This window comes from Capricornis sumatraensis, chromosome 3 (assembly GCF_032405125.1).
Source record: "Capricornis sumatraensis isolate serow.1 chromosome 3, serow.2, whole genome shotgun sequence".
In the NCBI taxonomy this organism is placed as follows: Eukaryota; Metazoa; Chordata; class Mammalia; order Artiodactyla; family Bovidae; genus Capricornis; species Capricornis sumatraensis.
Window position 1 is genome coordinate 168,770,907 of NC_091071.1, and position 26,980 is coordinate 168,797,886.

At 44.7% G+C, this 26,980-nt stretch overlaps 2 protein-coding genes across 5 annotated transcripts in view; one reads left to right on the plus strand and one right to left on the minus strand.

Moving 5' to 3' along the window:
* The first annotated feature begins 601 nt into the window (after window positions 1–601).
* Window positions 602–3,010, plus strand: TMEM200B (transmembrane protein 200B). The gene has a single exon (XM_068968958.1). It carries the CDS (start codon window positions 602–604, stop codon window positions 1,523–1,525), a length of 924 nt encoding a protein of 307 aa, XP_068825059.1. The 3' UTR covers window positions 1,526–3,010.
* The window catches only part of EPB41 (erythrocyte membrane protein band 4.1), a 186,927-nt gene continuing 162,299 nt past the window's right edge, over window positions 2,353–26,980 (minus strand). For 2 of the 4 annotated variants that reach the window (XM_068968950.1, XM_068968949.1), the window contains 5 exons: window positions 17,599–17,727; window positions 10,114–10,215; window positions 8,897–8,977; window positions 5,979–6,083; window positions 2,353–5,340 (listed from right to left, as the gene is read on the minus strand). In XM_068968950.1, the coding sequence (XP_068825051.1) occupies window positions 5,985–6,083; window positions 8,897–8,977; window positions 10,114–10,215; window positions 17,599–17,727 (411 nt within the window). In that variant the 3' untranslated portion in view covers window positions 2,353–5,340; window positions 5,979–5,984. Of the gene's footprint in view, window positions 5,341–5,978; window positions 6,084–8,896; window positions 8,978–10,113; window positions 10,216–17,598; window positions 17,728–18,855; window positions 19,306–26,980 lie in introns of all 4 variants that reach the window. The other 2 variants (XM_068968948.1, XM_068968957.1) reach the window with 2 other exon arrangements.

Below are 26,980 nucleotides of genomic sequence, written 5' to 3' on the forward strand. Positions count from 1 at the left end.
CTGAAAGAGGGGGCGGGCAGGAAGAGGCTGGAGTCCGTGACAACCCCCCTCCCTTCCTCCGCTGCGGTACGTGTAGCGCAGTAGGGGGAAGGGGATCCACCAGCGACCCCGGCGGACCCGGGCGGCCAAGTGCCCCCTCCCTCCTTTACTAAATGGTGCAGCCACGTGCGGGGGTGAGCTCGATCGCGGGCGGGACTTACCCTGCAGACGCCGCTGCCGGGGTCCCCACGCCTCCCCGAGCCCGGGACCCGCAAGCTGGCCAAGAGGGCGCCGGCGGCTGGAGCCCCGCAGCCGAGGATGCGTCAAGGAGCTGCCCGCGCCCCCCTCCCTCGTCTCCGCCCGCGGGCCCGGCCAACTCCGGCTTCTGCCGCGCGTCCCTGGCTCGGAGCTCCGCTGCGGAAAACCCGAGCGGGGGCGGCTCCCCGCCTCGCAGCCCGGGAAAATCCGTGGGTGGCCGCCAGGGATCTCCAAGCGTCCTGGGCGAGGCGGCCCCATCTTCCCTCCCGGGTTGGGGCCCCCGACCTGGCGCTCCGACCGTAGGCCCGTCGGTTCAGTCCCTGCCTCCCCACTTCTCTCCGCAGAGCGCCCAGACGGCGGCGAGATGACGGCCGGGAGCCCTGGAGACTGCGGGGAGGTGCGGAGGAGCCCCGAGGGCCGCGTCTCGCGCCTGGGCCGCCGCCTGGGCCGCCGCCGACGCGCGCGCTCCCCTCCTGAACCCCTGCGGGTGCGGGCGCGGCTGCGGCTGCGCTCGCCGTCGGGGGCGTTCGCGGCGCTGGGGGCGCTCGTGGTCCTGGTGGGCATGGGCATCGCGGTGGCCGGCTACTGGCCGCACCGCGCCGGAGTCCCGGGACCCCGGGCTGCGAACGCCAGCGCGCCTCCCCTGAGCGAGCTGCGGCGCGAGGGTCGCGGCGCCGGCCGAGCTCACGGCCCGCACGAGCGGCTGAGACTCCTTGGGCCGGTGGTCATGGGCGTCGGCCTGTTCGTGTTCATCTGCGCCAACACGCTGCTCTACGAGAACCGCGACCTGGAGACGCGACGGCTTCGCCAGGGGGTGCTGCGGGCTCAGGCGCTGCGACCCCCAGACGGCCCAGGGTGGGACTGCGCTCTCCTCCCCAGCCCCGGCCCCAGGACTCCCCGAGCCGCAGGCTGCGTGGAACCGGAAAGCTGGGACCTGTCCCCGCGTCGGGGTACCTCACCCGTCCCGTCAGTGCGGAGTCTGCGTTCAGAGCCAGCTAATCCTCGCTTGGGGTTACCTGCCCTGCTTAACAGCTACCCGCTGAAGGGCTCAGGGCTGCATCCACCTTGGGGTCCGCGGCCCCAGGCCGGCCATGTGATCATCACCGTGCAGCCCTCCGGCTCCTGCATCGAACATTCCAAGTCTTTGGATCTGGGCCTCGGAGAGCTCCTGCTGGGGGCCCCAGCGGCTCGGGACTGTGCTCACCGAAGCTGGCCACGGCTGGACCGCCTCAGTCTGGGGGGCTATGCCAAGTTGGGAGCAGGAGGGGACTTGGGGGCCCGGGTCTGAGGAGGAGGGGCACAGCCTGCTGTGAGGCTGCAGCGTGGACCGTGGCACAGCCCTAGGAGTCCTGATGTCTAGCAGAGGTTTCAGTCACATCCCAGCGCGGGGGATGGATGCTCCAGCCCCAACAGCTGCCAGGGCCTCCTGACTTGCATGTCGGCAAAGAAATGCCAACTGCACAAGGGTTCAAAAAGCTAGAGAGGATGTGTTTTAATGTGGACTCTGGAGACCATCATGACTCAGCCTCAGGAATTCCTTCAGCCTCCAAAAGTGGCCTTAGCCCTGGACAGATACCTGATGGGGCTGGAGGTCCAGGGATGCATCTGGTGGGTGTCTTGGCAGACCCCAAGTGGTGGGTGAGGATCCTCAGACCTGGAAGGTAGGTTGTGGTGTTACAGGCTCCAAGGTGGCACTGGTGCTGGGGTTTGGGCCTCTGGGAAGATGGGCAACGCTGTAGAGTTGAGACCTTCCACTGCCATCTGGGACTGAGCCTTTAACTCCCACCACCTAAACCTCTTTCTCCCTCAGCCGTGCTGGGTACATCCCGGCAAGGGCTATACTACTGCCAATGCTTCCGTACTAGGGTCTGGCCCCTCCCCAAACAGGTCTGAGAAGCCCCCTTCTCTCCTTTGTCCTGTGGCCCATGCTGTGAAATCTTCCTCCAGGTGGCAAAAAGCATTTGCCAGTTCTCAGAAATCCTTTTATATGGTCAGTGTGGACAGCCTTAGAAAATGGCTTGGATTTGGGTTTCCCTGACCCATGTAGCAGAAGAGAACTTTAAAAGTTGATCAATCTTCACAGAGTCAGGGTTGTTTTTTTTTTTAGTTTATTGAAAAATGCAATACAAGAAGCAAGACCAAACAGTATCTAAACACTACTACCACTTCTGTTACTACAAAAGGCCAAGATGGTAGACCTAAATATTGCCTATTTAATCTAAAGTTGTTGTCAATTTGATTCGGCTGCCATAGCTTCCTATTTTGTTGAGAAATGAAAACAACTACTTGATATGATTCATAATTTTTTTTTAAATTTACAAAGCTCCTTCATTTTTGTCACCAAAATAAAACATTTGAGATTTGTAAAATCAGCCACCCCGGGGACTGAGATACTGGGCAGGTATTTCCCATGACCATTCCTTGGTGTTGGTCAGGCCGTAGCTCTGGCTCCATTTCCAAAGGTGGATTGCTGCCTCGCCACCCTTAGCTGCCCTGAAGAACACACGGCGGGGGCTGGAGGCGGGCAAAGATTCCCTGACAGGTCCCTGCAGCCAGGCTCTGTGGGCCCTCCGCTGATAAATTCAGGTCCTGCTTTGTGGGTGGGTGGGTGACAGAGACCTCACGTGGCTTGGAGGAAATCTTTATTTCTCAAGTGGAATAAAAATCAAATTGCAGCGAGAGTTGGTACTGTGGTGTGTCTGAGTCACTTTAGGAAAATGGCTGCCAAGTTGTTGACCCTGGAAATGAACTCTTCTCCCCTCTTCACTGTTTCCACCTGGACAGTCTGTTTTTCTTCTCACGCACGCACGCACAATTGCAAGAAGGAAAATAAAATATTCAAACAACTGCCAAACCCCAAGTTCAGTAACCAGAGAGGGAGGAAGGTGAAAGAGGCTCGGAAGGACACCCCTCACGGTGGCTTGTCCATATCATGGCTTCGCAGTGCCGGCAGGGCATTGGAGATCTTCTGGTCCAGTTTATAGTCAGGGAAGCAGGGAGAAGTGAAGTGAGCTGGTGACAGACCGAGGGGAAGTTCAGGCCCCCGAGGAGTGGTCCAGGACTGAGAAAGCAGCCACTCTGAGCGGGTATCATGGGACATAGGGGCATGAGATTCCTGACGCACGTGCCCTGGCTTCTTCCTTTGCCCATCTCCATTACACAGGTGTCAGCTCTGGGCTCCTGCAGCTCTTCCAAGCAGCAGAGCTGGCCACTGGCAAGCAAGCTCATCTGGCACACCTGCTTGATATGAGCTGGATTTCCAACCTTGCCACCACTCCGGGCCACAAAGCCCTTGGCTTGGGCACTGCCTGGAAAGCCCCGTCGCTCCAGACCTATGCTCCCAGGCTGTAAGTCTGTTCCTGAGACAGGGCGCTCTCCTTCCCTCACAGCCAGTGACACATCCTACCTGAGCTCCTCCCTGTCCCTGCCCAGAGAGCGAGCTACCTGTGGGTTAGTAACAGGCTCAAGGAAGGACTCAGAGAAAAACGCACACATGTGAGATCAGTTCAAACCAACCGCGTCTGTCGAGACAAAGTTCAGCCAGTGCACTCCAGGCATGTGCTGCTGGGTCCCACTGCGGGGAGCAGAGGCTTGTAGCCGCCTCTGCTCCCCGCCCTGGAGCCCCCAGCGACAGCTGGGTGTGACCCACTGTCCACCTCAGGGAGCTGACCTTCTGTCCTAGACTTAGGATTCTAAGACCATGTGGGCAGATCTGTCTGTGGGAAGCGAGCTGGAAGATTAGAGAAGGCCTACTGAATAAAAATGCCCCCCCCCCACCCAAATCTTTACCAGGAATAGTGGAACTGGGGACATCAGTTCCTTATTTTCAAAAACAAACAAAAAGAAACCTTAAACCCACCACAAAAATCAAGTCACAAAACCGGACAGACCTCAGATGGCAGGTGGGAACGAGCAGAGCTGGTGTTTGTGCCCCTTTGTCAAGGGGGGTTTTGTGGGGAGGGAGGCCCGTGAAAGCCATTCCCCTGCTCCAGAAAGGATAATCTGCAAGCAGGCGCCGACGGCGAGGAGTAAGGTCATGGACCGCAGTCGCCTGCTGGGTTACACTCCTTGTCACCCAAGGATTAGAGAGAGAGGCCCAGGGATGGTCTCCTGGAAATACGTCCGGGCAGATCGGCTGAGGCAAACCCCACCATGCCCCCATGTCAAGTGCACGTTCCCAGAACTAGAAAACCTTGAAAAAAAATCTCATCAGCTTGCTTTGTCCACATCACCATTAAAAATGTGCCGTCAATGCTTCTGGCCCAAAGTGCCTATTTTTCCGTGAGTTCTGGTCTCCTGAGATGGGAGGTGGCAGGGGAGCTCTTAGCTGAGCCACGGCTTCTGATGAGGTAAGAGGGGAGGGAGGGCGGGAAGGTGAAGGCCACGGATACGGTCAAACATTCACAGCATCAGATATGTCTGAAGCAACGTCTTATGTCTTTGATCTAAAGAGGCTCCAAAGAGAAAGAGCAGGGGAGAGGAAGGGAAACAGCGCTGCATTCTGAGCAGAGTCTCCGCCTCAGCAAAGGGACGGGGGGCACTCGCTTAGGGCCTGCACCTTAGGGCAGCTGCCCTGCCTGACATTCTGGTAAAGGGACATCACTGGCTCTGAGGAAGGGCTGGTTCATGAAGTTTCTGCAGTCGTCTACAGGCTACAGACTAGGGGAGGATCGGGGAGGCCCCATTAAGCTGGCTCTGTCCCCCCAACACAGCTGACAGTGTCACTGGAGGATTTCCAGAATGCTATGGACCCTGTCAGTCTAAGTGGGGAGAGGCTGGTCTGAAGGGGTTCCAAACCACCCCATTAAAAAAAAAAAAAAAGAAAAAAGCTCTTTAAAAACAGTCCATAGAGTGAAAAGTTGCACAATTTCTTGTATCACAATATAGAAAAAGGTATTCAAAAGGATCAGTGATGTCTAGCAGACTTTCTTGGTATAAACTCCAAATAGAAAAAGAAATTGATTTTCTGGTGGTTTAGAATCAATCATCTTAAAAGTGAAGTCTAACTATTGCTGGTTAGCTTCTTTATCATTCCGCTGGTTTTTCTCTGGGATGGCAGACGGGCAGGGGGTCGGGGGTTGAGGGGAGAGGGTGGGAGAATTCCTAGAGGAAAGAAAGAAGCAAAGTTTAAGAACCTTGCAAAGGAGACTTCCTCATCCCCCTGCCAAGTTCTTGAGGCCACAGGTGACAATCAAGGCCTGAGTGGGTTTTATAGGGCCCTGTCCTACCTGGTGGCTTCTTCAAATTATTTGTAAACTACTTTTAGGCATGGATTTATCTGGAACCCTGGCTCCCCAAAAGTCAGCTACCCTGCTTCCAGCTCTCTAGTCTGGCCCCAGGGCTTCAGCCATCTCTCTCCTTCCCCCGAAAAAGCCTCATTTCAGGACAACTAGTCCTGCTTTTCTTGGTTTTGTTCTCTTCCTCTGACCTCCCAGGACCAGACTCAGAGAGCCCTGTGACAGCAGAGAGCACTTAGCAGGGAGAAAGGGAGGTGGGGAAGCAAGAGGGTGAGGGATGATTCAAGAGCTGGGTGGGGTTTACAGCCACGCACGGAGAATCTCTTCCAACCCGTCACTGACGGGACTGCTGGGGCAGGAGGACACCTAGCTGCTTTAGTTGGGCGCCAGGGACTTAACAACCTCCCACACCCTCCTCCTCGGCCTTCCTCCACCTTCAGTTGATCAAGTGCCAGTGTGGACCCCTCTGGAGGGATAGGTCTGCCCCCCAAGAGCAGCCCCTACCTGAGCTCACTCCTCAGAGATTTCGGTTTCCTGATGGACGACCACCTTGGTCACTGACATGTCTGGGTGCTGCTCCTTTGCCTCCTTGATGGCCTGTACCAGGACCTGAGGAAGACAGAAACGATGCCCATCAGACAGAAAGCAGCCTGGCTAGTGACGAAGGAAAGGGTCACGGGACCCCACTTCTCTGGCAAGTTCAACCTTGCTGTCTGCGGAACCAGGGCTGAGGGTAGGCTGAGCCACACTGACGATGGCTGAACCCATCCCGTGCTGCTTAGGGAGGGTGCTGGACTAAAACACAGACATGGGGAAAGCTAAGAGCTGTCTTCAGGAAGTCAGGGAGGACTTCAGAGGTGACGGCCTGGGTGGGTCTGGGAGGATTCACTCAAGACAGGGCGTCTAAAGAACAAAGCAAAAGCTGTGCTCAGTGCAGGGTAACCGGGAAGCTCGGGACAGGAGAAGAAGACAATGAAGCATGACACAAGAAGGAAGAGATGTCTGGCTGAAGTAGAGACAAGAAAGCAAGGAAGAGCGGGAGGCTGTGTGACATGCCATTACTTACTGTTATTTCTTGATCTTCACAACAACTCAATGAATCAAGGTAGTATCCTTAATTCCATTTTATAGAACCAAGGTTCAATGGTTAAAGTGCTTAATGTTTCAGAGCTAGTAAGGAATATAAAGGGGATTTTCACTGAAGTCTATCAGACTTTCCCCTTTACCAGACTGTTTTTCAGTTTCAGCAGGAGGTGGAAGGGCATGATGACCCTATTTTAGTCTCTGGAGGAGTTTTGATCATTTTAGGAAAGCAAAAGGAGCAGATGAAAAGTTAAAGAAAAGTAATGACACCACTGGGCTTCCCTGGAGGCTCAGCGGTAAAGAATCCACCTGTGATGCAGAAGACACAGAGACCCAGGTTCAGTCCCTAAGTCAGGAAGATCCCCTGGAGGAGGGCATGGCAACCCATTCCAGTATTCTGGCCTGGAGAATCCCATGAACAGAGGAGCCTGGGCTACAGTCCACAGGGTCGCAGAGAGTCAGACACGACAGAAGTGACCAAGCATGCACGCACGCACAACGACACCGCTACTCCCCTTGGGCTGCAAGTCTCTGAGCCTCAATCTCAGAGCACCCCAAGGTGGAAGAGCCCATTACACCCTTTGGGGGATGGCGGCATGGGATTCTCAGAGACAGCCTGTGCCCCACCCTACCGCCCACCAGAAAGGGCTCAAGCTTGATTTGACTGGCTGATTGTCGAATCTGGCTCTTAAGACTACCCCTAGGAGGGATGGGAAGAAGGGAAAGCCCTCTTTTGGTCTCCTGACTCCATGAAAGCCATTCCTGGAACTGCTACCCCGACAGAGCCCTGCTCATCCCCCCTCATCCTGTTTGCTCAACCAAGGCCCCGCCCATGCCCTCTCTCTGGTTCCTCTGGTCTGCACCTGCTCTCTCTGACAGCCTGCATCTTCTTCAAGAGCCCCCTCCCCATCCAGAGCCCGCCATGTCTTATTCCTTCCACGTGTCCCCGTGTCTCAGGGACTGGAGGACAACCAAGCACCGCTCTGAGCTAGCAAGTTGCACATGTCCCTTTGTCACAATAACCTGAAAGAAACCTATGATTATTTTTGTTTTACAGATGGCAAACTACAGAAGAGAAGTCAAAGAACTTGCTCAAGGACATATAACCAGCAAGTTACAGAGTCAGGATTCAAGCCGGGTCTGTCTCACACCAAAGCCAAAGCTCCTTCCCAGGCCGTCTAGCACAGACTAAGTACGTGGCAGGGGCTCAGAACACATCGGGCCGCGTGGGTGGATGCAGGCTGGTAGTGCGGCAGGATCCCCTGAGCTGGGGCAAACAGGCTGCCAGGACTCCCACCTGGGCTTCTGCAGCCTCGCTGCTGGGACCCTCAGTCCAGTGTTCTTAGCTGTAAGTCTCAACCCTGCTACCAAGGGAACGGCCAGCACTGCAGCTCAGTTTTTGTTTTTTGTTTTTTAAGGCACTCAGCATATCAGCATAAAGGCCACAGAACTATGGCTCCAGCGCTCCTGTCAATGATTCCAGAAGCATTTGCATGCAGTCTCTTCCACCCCCTCTTCTCTGCAGCTTTACTGTTCTAACTTCAGCTCCCAGCGAATTGGGAACATTAATCCTGACCTTATTACTTGCTAATTGCTTCAAGCACACAATTAGCACCTAATTAACATAAAAGCATAGAATTTGAGCACTCACAAGGGCCCAGAAATGATCTAGATCAACCTACTCTCTTTTAGGAGATGAAACAAACAACCAAAAAAAAAAAAAAATCAGAGGTAAAGTGATTTGCCCAAGGTCACACAACAAGTTCGTGATAGGCCTGGGAAGAAAGCAGGTTCCAAGTCTCCTGAGTCCCAGCCTCTCACATGGCGTCCCCGCTGGCTGGCCCCTCCCAGTGCAGAGACCACAGGCTGGTCTGATCACCTCTACTGCCTCCAGCACAGGTTACAGGATCCCCCCTGAACAGCAGCAGTGTTTCCATTTGCTTGGAGTCCACCACGTGCCACACGATGTACATGTGTATCTCACTTGATTCTCACAACATCCTTGAAGGAAGATCTAGCTTATAGATGAGGAAACAGAGGCTGACGGAATTAGAGCTAAAATCTGGTAAGAACTAGGATCCGAGCTCAAGTCTTTTTGAGTCTACAGCCCATGTTCCTTTCATTCCACTTTGCTGCTTCCTCAATCTGCGGCACCCCCTCCCCACCCCCTACAGGTCTCCTGGTCTGATTCCCTTTGTCCTCCTTCTTAATCGAGGGCTGGAGAAGCTGAGGGGGCTCTTTGGAGATAAAGCTGTTGTCTTGTGCAAGCCAACTCTGGTATCCATCGGTCAACCCACTGGGAAACCTTCCCACATTCAGAATCTCCTTGGCATCCCCACCTGATCATGGTCAATATCCGCATCTCCTGTGATCACGATTCTCTTTTCAATCCGGGTCTCTGAAATCCCACCTTTTACAGTCTGAAACCAAAGAGAAAAGTTATCACGTAAGAAAGAAATAAAGAAAGGAAGGGAGGAAAGAAGGAAGGGAGGAAGGAAGGAAGAAAAGAAAAACCCAAACAGCAAAACAAATAACAGCAAGCAATCAGTCTGAAAACTATACTCCAAATATTAATCTGCTGTGGGGTACTGCACAGAATAGCATTCTCACACACTTGTTCACAATTCGGACTGGATCTGCTAAAATGAGCACACCTCTGTTCCTCTGTATTGCTAAAAATTCTTAATAAGCTAAACATAATTCTCTGTGTAAACAAAACAGGAGTTTCTTTTTGCTCTTTTCCTGTATATTTTGATTATTTTCAAGAGGAAAAAAAAATCAGAAGATTATAAACAAAAATGTCATGCAGCTTGAAACTAAGCTCTTTGTTTTAAAACAGTTTCCTATGACTAACGTCAAACCATCCTCAAATAATGCCCCCTATTTGACATCTGAGGAAACCAAGGTCTAGATACACGAAGTAACTGGCTTCCATTCATCTGTGTGTTGATGAAGGAGTCTGGTCAGGAATCTAGATTTCTTACTTACAAGAACATGCTTTTTCCTCTAGTGCTACTGCAGACATGGATCATCTCTGATTTTCTGGGAGCAGTTCCAATTTTAGATACTTTGTCCCTCTTGCCCCCATAAACAATATTTGAATGATTCCAATATTTCAGCATCTGAACTATAGTTCCCATGGCCTCGATCCTCTACATGGCATAAAAATTCTTTGTGAGACCTTCTTTGTGAGACCCCAAGTTCTGATTTTTGGCTTAGAAAATACGGTTGCTTAATAATTCCAACAAAACTTGCCTTTAAACTGACCTCCCCAGCCAGACAGAGGACGCACTGACCAGGAAGACAGAGCAATGCGTAAAGAGAAAACCATGTGACTCTGAGACCTCTAAGGAGGTAGGGATGCTCAGGGTCTCCCTGGCTTTATTACTGGGGAAAAAGCAGCAGGGCCTTTCCACCTGAACATGGGGAATGGGGAATAACTTGCCTCAGTAAGGATAAAGCTGAAAATCCTTGTTTATGGACTGGGGTTCTTGCAGAGAGGCAGCAAGCCTGGCATGCCACTCGATTTCATAAGGAATTTCTAGCTGTCTGTTACCTTGGTAATTTGAGTTGTGGTGGTACTGCTGGTGGTCTCGGATGTGATGGTGTGAGCTGTCAGCAAAACTCCTGGGTCCAAGTCGCTGTTGCTGTCATCCGTCTGCAGGAGGAGACACAACGCGTCAGCATGCCTCTCAGGAAGCCTTGGGGGCAGATGCTGGAGATGCAGCTTTGCTCTGCAGCTGTACATCCTAAAGCAAACCCCCAATTCCCTTCCAGTGATCTCTTACTTAATAAATAAAAATAATCTCCTGGGAACAAAGCTCCTCCCAAAAAAGCTGGACGAGTCCAGTTTCCTCAGCATCGGGTCAGGGATAGGAGTGGATCAGAGACTGGAGGAGGCTGTGTAACCACAGATTCAAAACCAGTGACAGTAACTATGCATAAGTATAGAGCATGTGACAGCTCACAAATGACTTTCAAAATGACTTCAGCTTGTTTTGATGCTTACATGAGTCCTATCAATATGAGTAGAAAAGGCAGAAACTTATTAGCACTCCCAGGTAAGACGTGTGTGTGCACGCTTCAGTTGTGTCCAACTCTTTGCAACCCTATGGACTGGAGCCAGCCAGTCTCCCCTGTCCCTGGGATTCTCTAGGCAAGATCTGGGGTGGGTTGCCATGCCCTCCTCCAGGGGATCTTCCTGACCCAGTGATCTAACCCGCATCTCTTACATCTCCTGCACTGGCAGGTGGGTTTTTTTTGTTGTTGTTGTTGTTGTTTTTTTTACCACTAGAGGTAAGACTCAGGCTCAGAGAAAGTGAATGGTTTGCCCAAGGATTCAAAACCAATCCTCTCTACAAATCTAGAGCTCTTTACACACCACCCAAGGCAAGAAGGAAAGGTATAAACTCTTGGTTGCTAAAGCAAAGCTAGATTCTGAGTCATATGCCAGAACTTTCCAGAAAGAACCAGGAAAGTTCCCTGCTGGGGGATAAGGAATCTTGGGCTATCTTCTTTGAAGATCAATATGGAAGACTGGAGCATGTGAGGTATGTTCTTTCAAGGCTAAGTCGGGGGAAATACATAGAATATCTCAATGACAATTATTGAGACCAAAACTATCACTGAAATGGGTCCTCCTCATTACAGGAGGGGTTTAAAAGTATTTCAAATGCTGGGCTACACAACTAATCTACACAGAGAACAAGGGCTGGGGCTACTTCTTGTTTCTCTGGCGCTCACTCTACTAGGACCAAGATAAATATATAATGATCAGGCTGAGAAATGACATTAGCGAAAAAGGAAGAGAAATGTTTGGCAGGAGCCAGACTCGGCCTGATGAACAGTTATCAGCAAGCATTTGGGCCAGTAGCAGACTCAGAGCTGCTGACAATCCCTGACCAAGATGAAAAGAAACGAGGGGAGGAGGATGGAGGCTACCTACAGCTACAAGCTTTTCAGACAGGCGTGGCTGGAACTGCCTGACACTGGCATCTTACACTGACTCAGCAGGGGATTTAGAGAACTGCAACTGTTTTCATAAAGTATCCTGCAGCAAGCAATGTGTTGGTTACTCTCTTTCTCTGCCTCTTTACAGAAGTCATTTGTATTATAAGCAGAGGCCTCCAACCCTTTGGAGTAAGAACCACATTTCATTGAGCCAAAAATTTGAGGCTTTGAGGAAGAGGAGAAGGGCATTAGGGAAGAGTCTTTGGCTGGGTTCCCTTCCAGGCAGGAATCTGGACAAAACAGAGGGAACCTGATGGTGCCACCTAAGTCTTTCACTCATGCCAGCCACCCTCATACCAGCCATATTACTGACTAGCTCACTAACACCTTCTTCAGCCCAGACCCACTGATCTACCTTAGATTCAGACTCAACTAATATTTATTGCACTCATGCTATATGCCAAGCATATAATGCAACTGTTACCTCAATCACACCTATCGATATCTGAAGTAGGTTCTATTATTACACTATATAGAAAGTTAACTTTCTATATTAACTATATAGAAAGTTAAGAAAACCGAGGTCCAGAGAAGTTAAATACACTGTCAAGGTTCTATGCTAGTAAGTATTTCAATTAGGACTGAGGGCAAAGACATCTTGTCTGAAGATTGGGGTTCAGGTCCCAGCTCAGACAGTGGCTGGCTATGGGATCTTGGCAAGTCATTCTGACTTTTCTGAGTTTTAGTTTTTCTCACTTTTACAACAGGAAATCTTGTGCTCTGCTTCCACTGTAGCTGTGAAGATCAAGAGAGATTTGAAAAATAAAACTATGTTGTAAGTTGTTAAGAATTTGTGTCCCAATATACACACAATGGACTATTACTCAACCATAAGAAAGAATGAAATAATTTTGCCATTTGCAGCAACACGGATGAACCTAGAGATGATCATACTAAGTGAAGTCAGAAGAAGACAAACATTACATGATATCGCTTATATGCGGAATCTTAAAAAAAGATACAAATGAACTTATTTGTATAACAGAAAAAAATAACAGACACAGCAAAAGCAAGCTTATGATTACCAAAGAGGAAAGGGTGTGTAGCAGGGAGGGATACATTAGGAGTCTGGGATTAAAATACAAGCTATTATATATAGAATAGATAACCAACAAGGACTTACTGTTGGTTATCTATAACCAACAGGGAACTATATTCAATATTTTATAATAACCAATAATGGAACAGAATCTAAAGAATGTATGTGTGTGTATATATATATATACACACACACACACATATATATATATATATATATATATATATAACTGAATCACTTTGCTGTGTACCTGAAACACAACACTGTAAATCAACTATATTTCAATATTTTTAAATTTAATTTTAAATTTATTTATTTCAATTAATTTATTTTTTAATTGAAAGCCACTTGCTTTACAGAATTGTGTTGGTTTCTGCCAAACATCAACATGAATCAGCCATAGGTCAATAACATTTTTAATTAAAATAAAAAAAAAAAAGAATTTGTGTGCCAGGAGGGCTAAATCTTCTTGAAGAGCTCCTCCTCTACTCAACCTGAGAATCTATTATCATCTACGTCCACCCACCCTCTTATTCCTCCTTTTCTGTCTTGAGAAGGTAGAAGAGGGAGGAGACACTGTTATGATTCCTGACTTACACTCTTCCCACATGGGGCCTCTTTTCTTGCCAGTGTTTCCTAAAAAGGGTACTGTGGCTTTCACAGTTGCTTATAAAGTTAACCATTCCCTTATCTTATGACACAGCAGTTCCACTCTTAGGTGTTTACCCAAGATAAGTGAAAACATGTGTCCACAGAAAGACTTGCACGTGAATGTTTAAAGCAGCTTTATTTATATTTCCCCCAAACTGGAATCAACTCAACTGTCCATCAAGAAATGAGAGGATAAACAAATTGTGGTATATTTGTACAACGGAATACTACTCAATGATACAAAACAGTGGACTATGGATTCATAAAACATGGATGACTCTGAAAAACATCTTTAGACAGAAAAGGGTATGACTGTATACTTCCATTTATATGAAGTTCAAGAATAGGCAAAGACTGGAAAAGGCTATGAAGAAGTTTTCAGGGGTCATGGAAATGTTCTGTGTCCCCAAAATGTCTTGGTTACACAGATAGACACATCTATCAAAACCAATCAAACCAAACTCTTATCACCTGTGCTTATCACTGTATGTAAATATTACCTCAAGTACGCATACATACGTATACATGCAAAAAGTAAAAAACCCTTCCCCACCTCCTCTCACCATGTCCCAAAGTGTAGGAATTATGGACCAACTGAAATAAGGTTCCCAGGTTTACTTGTCTGGCAAGATAATAAAAACAGGAGCAGAAATAATTATAGTAAATAGTAACAATAGCAAACAATTATCTGGTGCTTATCATGTGCCAGTCACTTTTTTCTATATATTACTTATACCATATTGTACTGTGCTTTTTCATTTACCAATTTATCATGTAGATATTCCCATTAGAAGCTTTAAAAAAAATAACTGTAAAGAATTACCATAATTGGAGGTACTATATATAATTTATTTAACCTGTTCCCTATTGAGGGGTATTTGGGTTGTTTCTATGGTAGTGACAACTTAACCTGAAAGGCACATTTTATGTACATTAACTTATTCATTCCTTGCAACAACCCTATGAGGCAGAACTATTATTAGACCCATTTTACAAATGAGGAAACTGAGGCACAAAGTGATTTAGTAACTTGACTGGATACTAGTAAGTGATGGAACAGGTTCAAATCCAGTAAATCCAACTTCAAAGTCAACACTTCCCCACCATACTTCACTGTCTGGTCAGTAAGAAGTAAGACAAATTCCAAATTTTTCTTAAGCCTGGTTAAAGTGAAATAAAGATAGATGTATGCAAGTGAAATTCACTCAGTTGTATCCGTCTCTTTGCCACCCTATGAACTAAAGCCTGCCAGGTTCCTCTGGCAACGGAATTCTCCAGGCAAGAATACTGGAGTGGGTAGCCTATCACTCCTCCAGGGGATCTTCCCAACCCACGAATCAAACCAGGGTCTCCTACATTGTAGGCAGATTCTTTACCAGCTGAGCTACTAGATAGCTGGTAGCTGGTTAAAGTGTCTTCAGCCTGGTTAAAATGAAATAAAGGTAGATGCATAACAATGTAACAATAGCTACCATTTTGGAATAGCCACTATGCACCAGGAAAATACTATCTGTATCTCCATAACCTTATAAAGGTATTTCTCAGAAGAGAAAGCTAAGGCTTGGAGATTAAGTGACTTGCTAAAGGTCACAAAGTTAGCAGGTGTTGGAATTAAGATCTAGGTTTCTTGAGGACTTCCCTGGTGGTCCAGTGGCTAAGACTCTGTACTCCCAGCACAGGGAGCCTGGGTTCCATCCCTGGTCAGGGAACTAGATCCCGCATGCCACAACTAAAAGCTTGCATGCCACAGCTAAAAATCTCCCATGCCAAAATGAAGACCCAGTGCAGCTAAATAAATAAATGACTATATATATATAAACATTTAAAGAAGATCCAGGTTTCTCTAACCCCAGGGCCCACAGGCTTTACCTTGTACATCATGGGGCCTCTGTATTTCTCTAGCATATTTTACAGTGAATTTTTGTATGGGCTACACTCAAACCATACATGGGCTTCTGTGGGCAGAATGGCGCTAACAGTTTTTTAAGTAATTTATTTTGAACCATTAAAATTTTTTTTGATATGCACGTTACAACATTTAAAATATTGAAAATGGAGATGAAATGTCAGTGTCCCTCCCACTCCTGACCACAGACTGAAGTCCCAGGCCTCTTCATCCCAGGCCACCCAGTGGTGGGTTTTTGTTTTTGCATTTTTGAGTACCCACTCAAGAGACAGTATATTCACATATAAGCCTTTGTATACATACCTGTACATACAACCCCTTTCCCTCACATGAACAGCATATTATTTATAACATATTGTACTGCGTTTTCTTCATTTACCAATTTATCACATAGATTATTCCCATCAGAAGTTTTTTTTAATGGTTGCACATAATTACCTTAATTGGATGTACTATAAATTACAAACCTGTTCTCTATTGACAGACGGGTTGTTTCCATGGTAGTGACAGCTTAAAAGAGTTCCCTCCCATATGCAAGGGCTTCTTTTCAAAACACTCCTGGCTCACTGTGTGCACAATCTTAAAGGAACGTCCTCTGCCTTCCTCTGCAGTCCCCTCCACTGCCAAGTCCTGTTCATCCATCTCTGTCTCTCCTGACATAGCTCTTTCTTCTCGTTTCCTCAGGCTACACTTCAGTTCTTCGCAAGCATGCCCCTAAACCTGCCAGAAGCCATATCCCTGTCTCTAGGCAGCCCCTCCTTTAATAAGATTCAGCACACAGCTTTAGGAACCATCTTCCAAAACCGCTTAAATGAGGCGACTTTATCACCACTGCCAGAAAAGCTGAAGCCATGGAGCAAACCATTATTTATCAAACTCAAATTCCACAGTTTAGACCACAAGAGGGAGAAGGCGGAAGCACACAACCTTAACCGAATGTCTAGGAACACACCAAGCACTGTCCAGACATCATTTCACTTCATCCCTCCCCAAAACTTGCAGTCGTAGGTAGTACTAGCCCCATTTTACAGGCAGGAAACAGAGGCTTAGAGATTAGTGATTTTTTTAAAGTTATCCAGCTAGTACATGGTTGAGCTAGGATATAAATTCCACTTGTCTAACTGCAAAGAATGTGCTTTTAATTGGCAAGTGACAGTGCTTCCCAAAGGTGGATGTCATCACCCAGTTTATGGTGATGTGAGGATTAACCGAAAGGATTTGTGTGAAACCAGCCAGCCAGAGCTCCGCACGGCCGCCTCCTTCCCATCATGCGGGCTTCAGCTAAAATGTCACCTTTTCAGAGAGGATTTCCTTGACTATTCCAGGCCCAGAATAGCAACTCTTCGTGTTATCGTATATTGTCTGACTCTTGACCCTATTTTAGTTTCTTTAAAGCTCTTACCACTGTCTGAAATGTGTGCATCTGCGTTTTATTGCCTGTCTCTCCAGACTAGAATGTCAGTTCCAGAGAGAAGGGCCTGTGCCCACCCTGTACATTGCTTTGGCTTCATACATAAATGCTCAAACAAATACTTGCTGCAGTAATGAAAAAACAGTTCAGTTTATAAACGGGAAAGTTTTTTGCACTTCTGGCTTCTGTGAATGAAAAAGGAAATGACTCAACCTAAGCAAGACGAGTTCATTCAAATTATTAACAAGGAAGGAGAAATTTTACTAAAAGTTGGAAGTAAATAAAATTTCAAGCACTAAATTCTGATATGATTTTAATTGTAGTAAATTGATGATAATTATTTTAGCTCTTACTTACTGAGACTTCCCTGGTGGCTCAGACGGTAAAGCGTCTGCCTACAATGTGGGAGACTTGGGTTCAATCCCTGGGTCGGGAAGATCTCCTGGAGCAGGAAATGGCAACCCACTCCAGTATTCTTGCCTGGAAAATCCCATGGATGGAGGAACCTGGTAGGCTACAGTCCATGGGATGGCAAAGAGTCGGACACGACTGAGCAACTTCACTTTCTTTCTTTTACTTACACTTTCAGGTATGGTGTTCAAGTACCGTCTTACACAAGTTTCATGACAGAATCATGAGGTAGATACTAAAACGGTGCAGGCGGGCGTGAGGGGTGGAGTGAGGCATCAGGGTTCCCAGATGCTCACCCGCTTGTTTAAGTTAATATATGGAGAAGCTGGGACCTGAGCTGACGTTTGTTTGACCCAAAGCCCATGTTCTCAACCATCACACTGGATTGTCTTCCCTAACTGAACTGGGTGAATATAAGCCATCAAATCCAAGATAATTTTGCTTTTAATAAAGTATCTGGGGACATCTTGAGATGAGTGATCTCTTCTGAAAAGGACTGCCCCAGAAAAGCCTAGCATTATTTGCAGCAAGTGATGAGAAACCCTGTGTAGAGAGGTGATATATCATGCTTACTGGATAGTCTCTGGTTCTGAAACACTGAACCATGTCCCACCTGGGCAGCCTCGTATGTGATGGTCTTGGTCTCCGTGTGGACGATAGGGACGTCTTTGGTTGGAATTTCACTTTTCACAGCATTGGCAGTGTCTGAGATGGTGACAGTCTGAGTCTTCACCAGGGGAGGCTGTGAGGCAGTAAAGAGAGAGAGTCACCGGAGTCCTCTGCAGGCTGTGGCTAGCTAATCTGACATTGATCTGATCAAAGTGATTGCTCTGATCAAGCAAAGGGCCAGCTCAACCTCTGCCCAGGATCTGGACTCTACTCCAGCGTAGTCCTGCCAAGGTGTCGAATCACCAAGGACATTAAAGGCCGGCGCTACGGTTCACTTTCGCAGGCTCAATGGAAAGCAGTAGCGTCAGACAGCTACGCGTGGTGATACAAAACACTTCAGATGGACCTTCAGAATTTGAGTATAAAACTATCTGCCAAAGAGCAGTCGCTTCTGCTTGTCCTTGTGACTGTACCATTAAAATTAAGGAAATCAGCCACATTTCCTCCCCTTAGTACAAATGGTACATGACATAGCACTGGCCTTGGAACACATTACCCTGGAATTCATTAACTTCTTTCAAATCAATGTCAGACATTCACTTTGGAGTTATTGAAAATAAAACAGTATTGGGAAAAGTAGAGAGAAGAGAATCAGTTTTACCACCACCTGGTGATTAATCTCAGAATTTCCGAAGAATGAACTTAGGCGAAATATCATCAAAGGTTTCCTGTCCATCAGCTCGCCTTCCCCGAGACTATAAATCACCCTGAAACTAGCATATGATTGTGGTAGAGTTAAGTGGCCATCCACCTTAGCATAGGAGATTAGTGCCTATGATCACGGAAGCTCCCGTGAGTGCGGTCCGTGGGAGTGGTGGGCTGCACTGTGTGGCTGCAATACATAAGCCATTATTTGGGGCCTGACTCCTCATTTAAAAAGTCAGTTACCCCTTTTAATTAATTAATTGCGTTTTGGGGGCAGGGTCTCAGAACACGGAAGGCCCCTCATCACAGAAGTCTCAGAAATTTGCCTCTTTACGAAGCCCGTTCTCAATCAAGGAAAAGAGTTTTGGGGGTACTGTTAATGACTCTGAATACATTTCTTTGTAGTAATCAAGAACTGCAATTTTATTCTGTGATTTTGGAAAAGAGCCAAGAGGCAACTATCCTCACCACTGCCACCACCAGCTCCTCCGCAGAGTAGATCCCGGCCTTCTCCCAGAGTGAGTCGTTAGACCTGCATCACTAAATCAGTTACTACCTGGAAACTTCGAATGACGGTGGGGAATTGGTTACCCACACGAGAGTCAAGCAATGATCCGTTTTGCTTTCCCAGCGGCTCTCCTGGTGCAACACGTTGCTCACTACTCTCTGCCTTTTTGTCCCCAAGTTGCAGCTGGGAGGAAGCTGGTGAGACTGAGGCCTGTAAGGCACTGGCCTGTTCCTCCACTCCTACACACTCCCCACCGGGGCCGCTCAGCTCTTCCTTGATATCAAGAGAGCCAGCTGCCTCCAGCTCCTTCTCCTCTGTCTCCTTGCTGCTTACGGAGAGGGAGCCAAAGTCAAAGTGTTTTGGAGACTCCGGTGAAGCGGTCATTTGGCTCTTACTAGGAATTACTGAACACTTGGGGCCCTCCCATTCAGAGTCAGGGTTGGTAGATGGCCCCGTGGCCACGGCAGCCACCTCCTCGGTGCGAATGCCATTTATGCTCTACAAATGAATGAACACACACAAGAGCGAGAAGATTAGGAGTAGGTGGGAAACACAGTGAACTCTGAGAATCAACAATGATTTCTAAGAGGCCTCGAAAATATTAATACTAAAATAAACCAGGAATCTTAGCTCCTGAAGGTGGTCAAAAGGAAGAATTACTTGCTGTTCACTAAACATTTCAGCAGCTTAAACAATTCCAGCCTCATTTTGGACATAGTTCTACAACATGGTTAATCTGAGAAATGATTTCGATGTGCCTCACAGAGGAACAAACAGTTGGTGTCACTATGGTCTTCTCTGTTAAAACATACTCTTCATACTCAGAGGGGGCACTATTCCTAAATACCTAACTCATTGCTATGCACAGGACACAGTGCAATTCATGAGTCGATAAAACATAGCTGGATGAGTCTGCTCTGATCAAAAAATGTTCCATACATCTCCAAGCCATATGTATCATCATGCTGGCCCATGATGGAGTAGCTGAAATCTAGACTTTGGTTGGCAGAGATATGGGAGGTGAGTACATCCAGCACAGACAATCCAATCATGGTCAAAGAATTAACTATCATATCAGAAATAGTGAAACAATGCTTTTAAACAGAATAAACGTGACTTATCAGCAGTTGAGAAGTATTTCTCCACAGATGAATGACAATGTCTCCAACTCCTGAGAAAAATAAATCCTGGAAACACAGAGTTCCCTCTTGGGCTAAATGCCTCACATCAAAGGATAAACAGATCTAAAATAAGAACTTTCAAGAGAACGTGGAAGAGGAGATAACATCACAGTACGTGGACCTATTCCTAATGTTTAAAGAAAAGTGCTGTGGTTGGAAGAAGAGTAGGAGCTCACACTAGCAGGAAAAGAACATGGACCATTTGAGAAATGAACAATCTAAAGAAGCCAAAGGTTAGGAAAACTGGCATGTGCTCACCAGAGAGCTATGAGGAAGCCATGCAGGCCTGAAATTTTGGTAAAATCAGTTTACCATATTACATGCCATATAGGAAATTAACAGAAAAGCACTCTTTTAAAAAGGTGTTCCTGGAATAAACCACTTATGCTTGGACCAGCCTACACGTTTTAGTACTGAAATCACACTATATGTATTTTTTTTTTTTAAATCATTAAATTGTAAACCAGTCTACACTGTGATGAATATAAACCAGTGGTCTAGTAAGAGAAGCAAAGATCCACTGCACTTAAGAACTCCAGGCCAACTTTACTTCTAAGAACAGCCTAACTTAAGAGCATCTCAAAGCGGTACAAGTTGAACTGACATTAGGTAGGTCTTTCATTGACTGATCATGAATATTACTTAGGACATGAAAAATGGAATTGAAAGATGAAACTGTCTTTGTCTGAAGATGTATCAGAGATATATAAACTATTCATGCTAAGCATATATGAATTTCCTCATATTTAAAATGAGAATAATACTTCGCTTGACTTACAGGGTTCTGAAAGATCAAATACAATAGTATATGAAAGCACTCTGTAAATTCTCAATTACCATGTAGATTCACTTAATTCAATCAACATTATCTGAGCACCAATAATAGGCTAGGGCCTGGGGGACACCAGAATGAGTTTGTTGTTATGTTACTAACACTCTGTACTACTTTCTAAGGCACTTATCTCACCATTTCTTTCGAGTCAGACAAGCTGTTATGGAGCTGCCCAAAATAGACTCGCTGGTAATAAACAGATAGGCTTTCTCAAATTGCTGTATGCTAGCTCTAATGCTGTGAACAGCAAATCCAAACCCACTCACACGGAGAGGCTTCTCCAAATAATTCTGTCACAACTGAGAAGGTTGATTAATAACCAGGAAAATACCTAAGATAATCAAGGGAGAGCCAATTTTATACCAGTCCGACCAACTGATAGGTAGTGGTCTGTCATCAAGAAGCCATTTGTAAATCAAACATTGCTGAGGCCAGCACCACCTGGCCCAAAGTTGCCTACTGCTGAGTAAAATTAGATAGATCAATCATTTTTTTTTCAAAGCAGGAATAGAGGAGACCAAGGGTAAAAGCTGTGGCCACAGTAATATCAATTCAACAAATATTTACTGATCACCGAATACATATTAGTCATTGGAAATAAAAGGAAAACTGATAACAGTTGGGTTGGATTACTACTTAGAGCACTCTCCCATATGGTCGAATCAGCCGCTCCAGTTGGCTCTGCTGTCGAGATCTCAGGGACAACGCAGCCAACTACTTACTGGACACTCTCCCAGGCATATGGGATACAATATGCCCCAAACTAAACTCATCCAGTCCGCTGTAGTATGTCCCTTATCTGCTCTTCTCTATTCCCACACTTAACGTCATCATTCAGGCCTTTATAATGCCTCACCCCGCTTACTACTAACGCCCTAAACAAATTTTCTTTTCCTTCTTCCTTTCTCATTTCAGCCCTTTCCTGCACACATCCTTGATTCTGCTGTGAAAGTGTTCATTTCTAAAAATGAAACATTGAAAATTCCATTTTTCAGTTTAAAGTCCTTCAGTGACTCTTCACTGACTTTTGGTTAAAGTTCAGGTCCTTTTCTAAGACACAGAAAATACTTTAAAACATGACTCTTATCTCTCTCTCCAGCTTCACTCTGCTACACCTCCACACACACCCGTCTCTTCACTAACTCAAGACAGTTTGCAATTCTTAGAACAGAGCATGCTTTCTTTAGCCTCTGTGCCTTTGTCAATATTGTATTGTTCCTTTCTGCCTGCAAGTCCATACTCAACTCATGTTAGTTCTTCTGGAAGTTTTCTCCTGGATGCCTAAAGTGTGTTTAGATATCATGACTCTTTCATTCCAATTGTACCCTGTCATTATTGATTTAGTCATCTGTCTTTTCCATTAGACTGAGCTCCTTGGGGGATAAGGCCTTCTATAGTTCTTAGCTCTATATCTCTCTTGCACAGTTGTTGGCACATAATAGATGTTCATTAAAAACTTGCAGAAATTATACTAGATAAATTCAGGAGCCCTGAGAACTGTTTTGCCTCGAGCTATTTAAAAACTGAAAAGGCTTGTTTAGAAAGAACACAAAAAGTGGCTCCCTTGACCAGACCAGCATTCAATGTTCTACATCAGTAAAATAAGAGGAAAACTAACATTATTGCATATTCACCACGTGACAGTTACTCTAACAAGTTTTCTCTTTTCATTTTTCACAACCTCATTACGAGGTAGTCACTATTTCTATTTTTTGGATGAAAAAATGGAGAGGGTAAGCAGGTGAGAGCTAGGACCTAACGGAACTGGAGTTTAACCTAACCCTAAGGTCAGTGTCTGATTCTAAAGGCCATTTCTTCCCACGGCAACAGAAAGTATTTCTGGTAGGCCCAAAGGACATGTCGTATTACATTCTAAAGAATATAAAATAAACTTGACTTTTCTTTTGGGAAGTACAAAAATTGCCCAAAGTCCTCTTAGCAGAGTCTGATTGCAGTGGCTGACACCATACTTTGAAACATAAGCAGATGGCTGGAAAGCCAGAAGAAGAGACTGGGGCAAAAAGAAGATATAAAATCCTTATGACATAAGACACCCACAATTTGGCATCTAACATGAGTAAAGAATTTTAACTGACAGTGCTGTGCCTTTGGCTATGACCATCAGCACGGACCATTGGATTATATAAGATTCTGCACAGCTCCATATACCAAACTGGCCTGGAAACTTTAAACAGACCTTCTGAAGGATAAGTCACAAGGTTGTCTAGTTGGTTTCAAGAATATGAGAAGGAAAAATGTTAGACCAGTATTTAAGTGAGCAGGAACATTGTTTGACTGAAAACTGTGTTTTACTTAAGAAGTCAATAGTTCCTGCTAAGTATGATAAATCAGTATTTTCTTTGGGGGAGAAAAAACTCTTGATTTTTTTTTGAAAAATTTTTTTCCCCTAAAGGGCTTTCTCTTGAAAATGACTTACTCAAACAGATTATGTCACAGGATCATCAAGCCCTGAGCATGTATGTGCCTTTATGAGTTATAAATAACCTCTCTCTTGACTTAGGGATTACAGCTATTATTAAAAGTGGGGTATGGGTGTTTTATATGTATTTTTCTGTTATTTCATTAAATGAAATCCAGAGTCTTCCTTTTTAGGTTATTTTTGAAGGAAGGGATTTATATATTTTAGTGAAATAAATACAGTTATGCTGACAAGACCCTCTTATCCTATAAGCATCACAATGAAGATAAATCCTGAAATCTTTCTAAAGTTTTGCTGCATAAGCAAGAGCCATATACTCTTTTTTTTTTTTTTCTGGAGGGTCTATGTAGTAATTCTCTCCATTTTGTCACTTGTTCCTTGCTTAGTGAAGTCCAATTTTACCTTTAGATGGCAATGGGAAAATAGTTCCTGTCTCTGTTTAAAAAAAAAAAAAAAGAACCTGCTATTGTCTCACTTTATCTTCATATATATTAAAATCCTGGGTAGGCAGTTAAGGACCAAGTGAAGAACAGCAACTTTTTCACTGTCAACCTTGTTACATGATTCCGGGGATATACTTTGATTTCAGGACCATGATTAGATTGTTGGAATGAGGGAAGAAGGCAAAAATGCTAACTTCAAAGACTAAATCTTCCTCTTGATAATATACTATGTTTTATTTCTTATCCATTTAAGAATTATACTTTCTAATATGTGTAATTATACACATGAAAAAGACCTCAAGGTATACTAAAATATCAATAGAGGTAGGACTGCAAGTAATTTAATTTCTTTCTTTATGTTTTTCTGTATTTCACAAACTTTTTAAAATGAATATGCATTACCTTTATAATAAAAATGCTATTAAATGATTTTTCTTATGCAAGCTTTTGCACTGGTTTTGTAATGAAATGATCTGTAAAACCTGAGGAGTCTGGTAAACTATATATGAAGGAAGTGATAATAAATTCTTAATATTTTCCAAGCCTTTGAAAACAGTTAAAAATAAACCTTAATGGTTTCCTAAATGAAAAAGCAGTTAATGGAAATAATAATAAGAAATGTCAGCAACTGGTAATAGTATACAAATTCTTTTATATGGAGAATATAATATACAACACTAGTAATTTAGTGTTTTGAGTGGGGTTTGAAAGTCAAAGCCAATGGTGATGGACTTAATCTATTTGAGTGGAAAATATAGCTCAAATTTAAAGTGTAGCTTCATCACAAAATGTGATGGCAGTGATATTCTCAGGCATATGAATAAAAATATGGCTGTATCTGTGAGTTGTCACAGATTTTCTGTGAATGTCTTGTTAGACATCTGAAGACACATGGAAAATGATCATTCACTTGCCAAAGTCACAAAAGCCACTGGGAATATAAAATATTAAAGTATCCCAAGACCTGATCTGAACATTAACTCTAGATTAGTGATATTGACTATGGATAAACACATACTTCACATCAGAATGCTTTATATTTCTTTTGTGTGTGTGGGTTTTGTTTGTTTTGGCTGAGTACTCTATACCTCAGGTTGAAATCTTCTCTTACTAAAATTAGGTACAAGACATCAGAATGAACTGACCAAATTCAGTAAATAGCTGTTTAATTGTCACCTCAGAAGAGAATCCTCCTCTTTTAGGTGACTTTGAGATAAATAAAAGAAGGAAGTCATCCAATTTCCAGGGTACTTAGATTTAGCTGAATGAAGATATTAACAATGATATATACAGACAGCAGTTAAGTATGTCTGCATAATAAACTCGGAGCTATGCGGTGGCTGGGGCAATGATGGAAGCTTGGGGAGAAGGCAAACTTTTATCAGACTGGTGAGTAAGCTTAATTACAGTGTCTTGCGCGTGTGTGTGTGTGCATTTTCAGGTATTATAACATGACACTAAGCACTGTAATAAGCCAGTCAACAATGTTATTGAGTCCACCATTAGCAGAATTAGAGAGCTAACAGAACAATGTTAAAAGAAGGAAGAAAATAGAGTCAATCAATTACTAACTTCTAAAGAGAGCCTTGGAATCAAAGGTATGTTTAAGTTTTCAGAAAAATGCTTCTCCTTCATATTCTACTCAGTGTTTTCCAAGATCTATTTTTAGAATACCAATGAAAATTTAATCATCAAATATACACATGCATGTGCAAACAGACATTATAGACAAATTAATAAATATTACACTTGCTGAAATTATACAGGACAAATTTTAAGAGAAGGGCAATTAACAGGATAAGGTGACATTTTATTTTATCAAATTGATAAAATTGAGAAGCAGGAAACACAAATGATGACTGTGAAAGAATTTTCTTAGTCTGGCCAGACCAAAATACAAATTCTGTCACTAAATGCATAACTATCCTGTCTTAACCCACTTTACCAGCGCCATCTTAAAGAGTCTCTAACACTCTCTTCCAAATCAACAAGAGTTTCACTTTTACATAAGTATACTTAGAGGCTTAGGCACAAAAAAACAGAAATACTCTTTGATGAAGAACAAATAATTATTACAGTTATAAAATGAATGTCTTTTGGTTTGATGACAACGTGTTTCTAGTTTGTTTCCTTTTGGACCCCAATCTGATTTTCCTCAGAACTGGTACTTGAAGTCTGATTTAATTACTGGGAATTTGAACTACTAATCTATCTGTTAATAATATTTCCAATAAATGTGTAAATGAAACAACTATTTTCTTCCAAACAAACTATTTTCTTCTGAATGATTTCAAAACCAAGAACCAGATTACCCCCAAGGCCAAAAAGAAGCCCTGAGACTCTGTCTCAACAATAGGCAAGGCTTCTTTTCTTTTTTTCTTCTATATTTTGGCCGCATCATGGCATGCATGATCTTAATTCCCCAACCACGGACCAAACCCACGCCCTCTGCAATGGAAGTGCAACGTCTTAACTGCTGGACCACCAGGGAAGTCCCAAGGCCTCATTTCTTACACCCTTCTGCCGGTTCCTACTGACTGAAAGATCCTGTTTCAGGTTCTGAGACATTCTATGAAACAACTTGAGGGATTTAAGGCAAGTTAAGGGCAGTCCAGGGTTAATAAATCAACTCATTAGTGGTTGGGGATCTTAAAGCACCATTTTTAACACGCAGTTTTATAAATCACTAGAGTCTCACAAATTCCAGCCTTCTTAATTTACTTTCTGCAACTTTCATCACATTTTCACTTGGGGACTAAGTGACTTAGGATATAGCTGTGGCATAACAGAATACCATTGAACTGAAACATCAAAGACCTGCATTGCAGCTCTAGTTCTCTCACTTAAAAACTGCCTGTTCTTGAGCAGCCCTTGAACTGCCCTGAGACTCAGGTTTATCATATAAAGCCAGAACACCACTATATACCTGATATGGGTATTGTGAGGGATAACTGTGTCCTGTGTTCAAAATGAAGTGCTGAGCAAATACTAGATATTATTTGTCATTGTACTGTATTTCTCAAAATACTCCTTTTTGCAAAGAAACACAAACCAGAACTAGTCCCTGTATGAGTGTTTCTTAAGTATCCAAATTAGCCAACCCTATGGACTTAACTAATAGTAAAAGAAAGCAACCCTGAATATTCACTGGAAGGACTGATGCTAAAGCTGAAGCTCCAATACTCTGGCCACCTGATGTGAAGAGCCAAGTCACTGGAAAAGACCCTGATGCTGGGAAAGACTGAAGGCAGAAGAGGGTGACAGAGGATGAGATGGA

What these genes read in the sequence shown, in the direction of transcription:
- TMEM200B (XM_068968958.1), top strand. Translation starts at nt 602, where the DNA reads ATGACGGCCGGGAGCCCTGGAGACTGCGGGGAGGTGCGGAGGAGCCCC.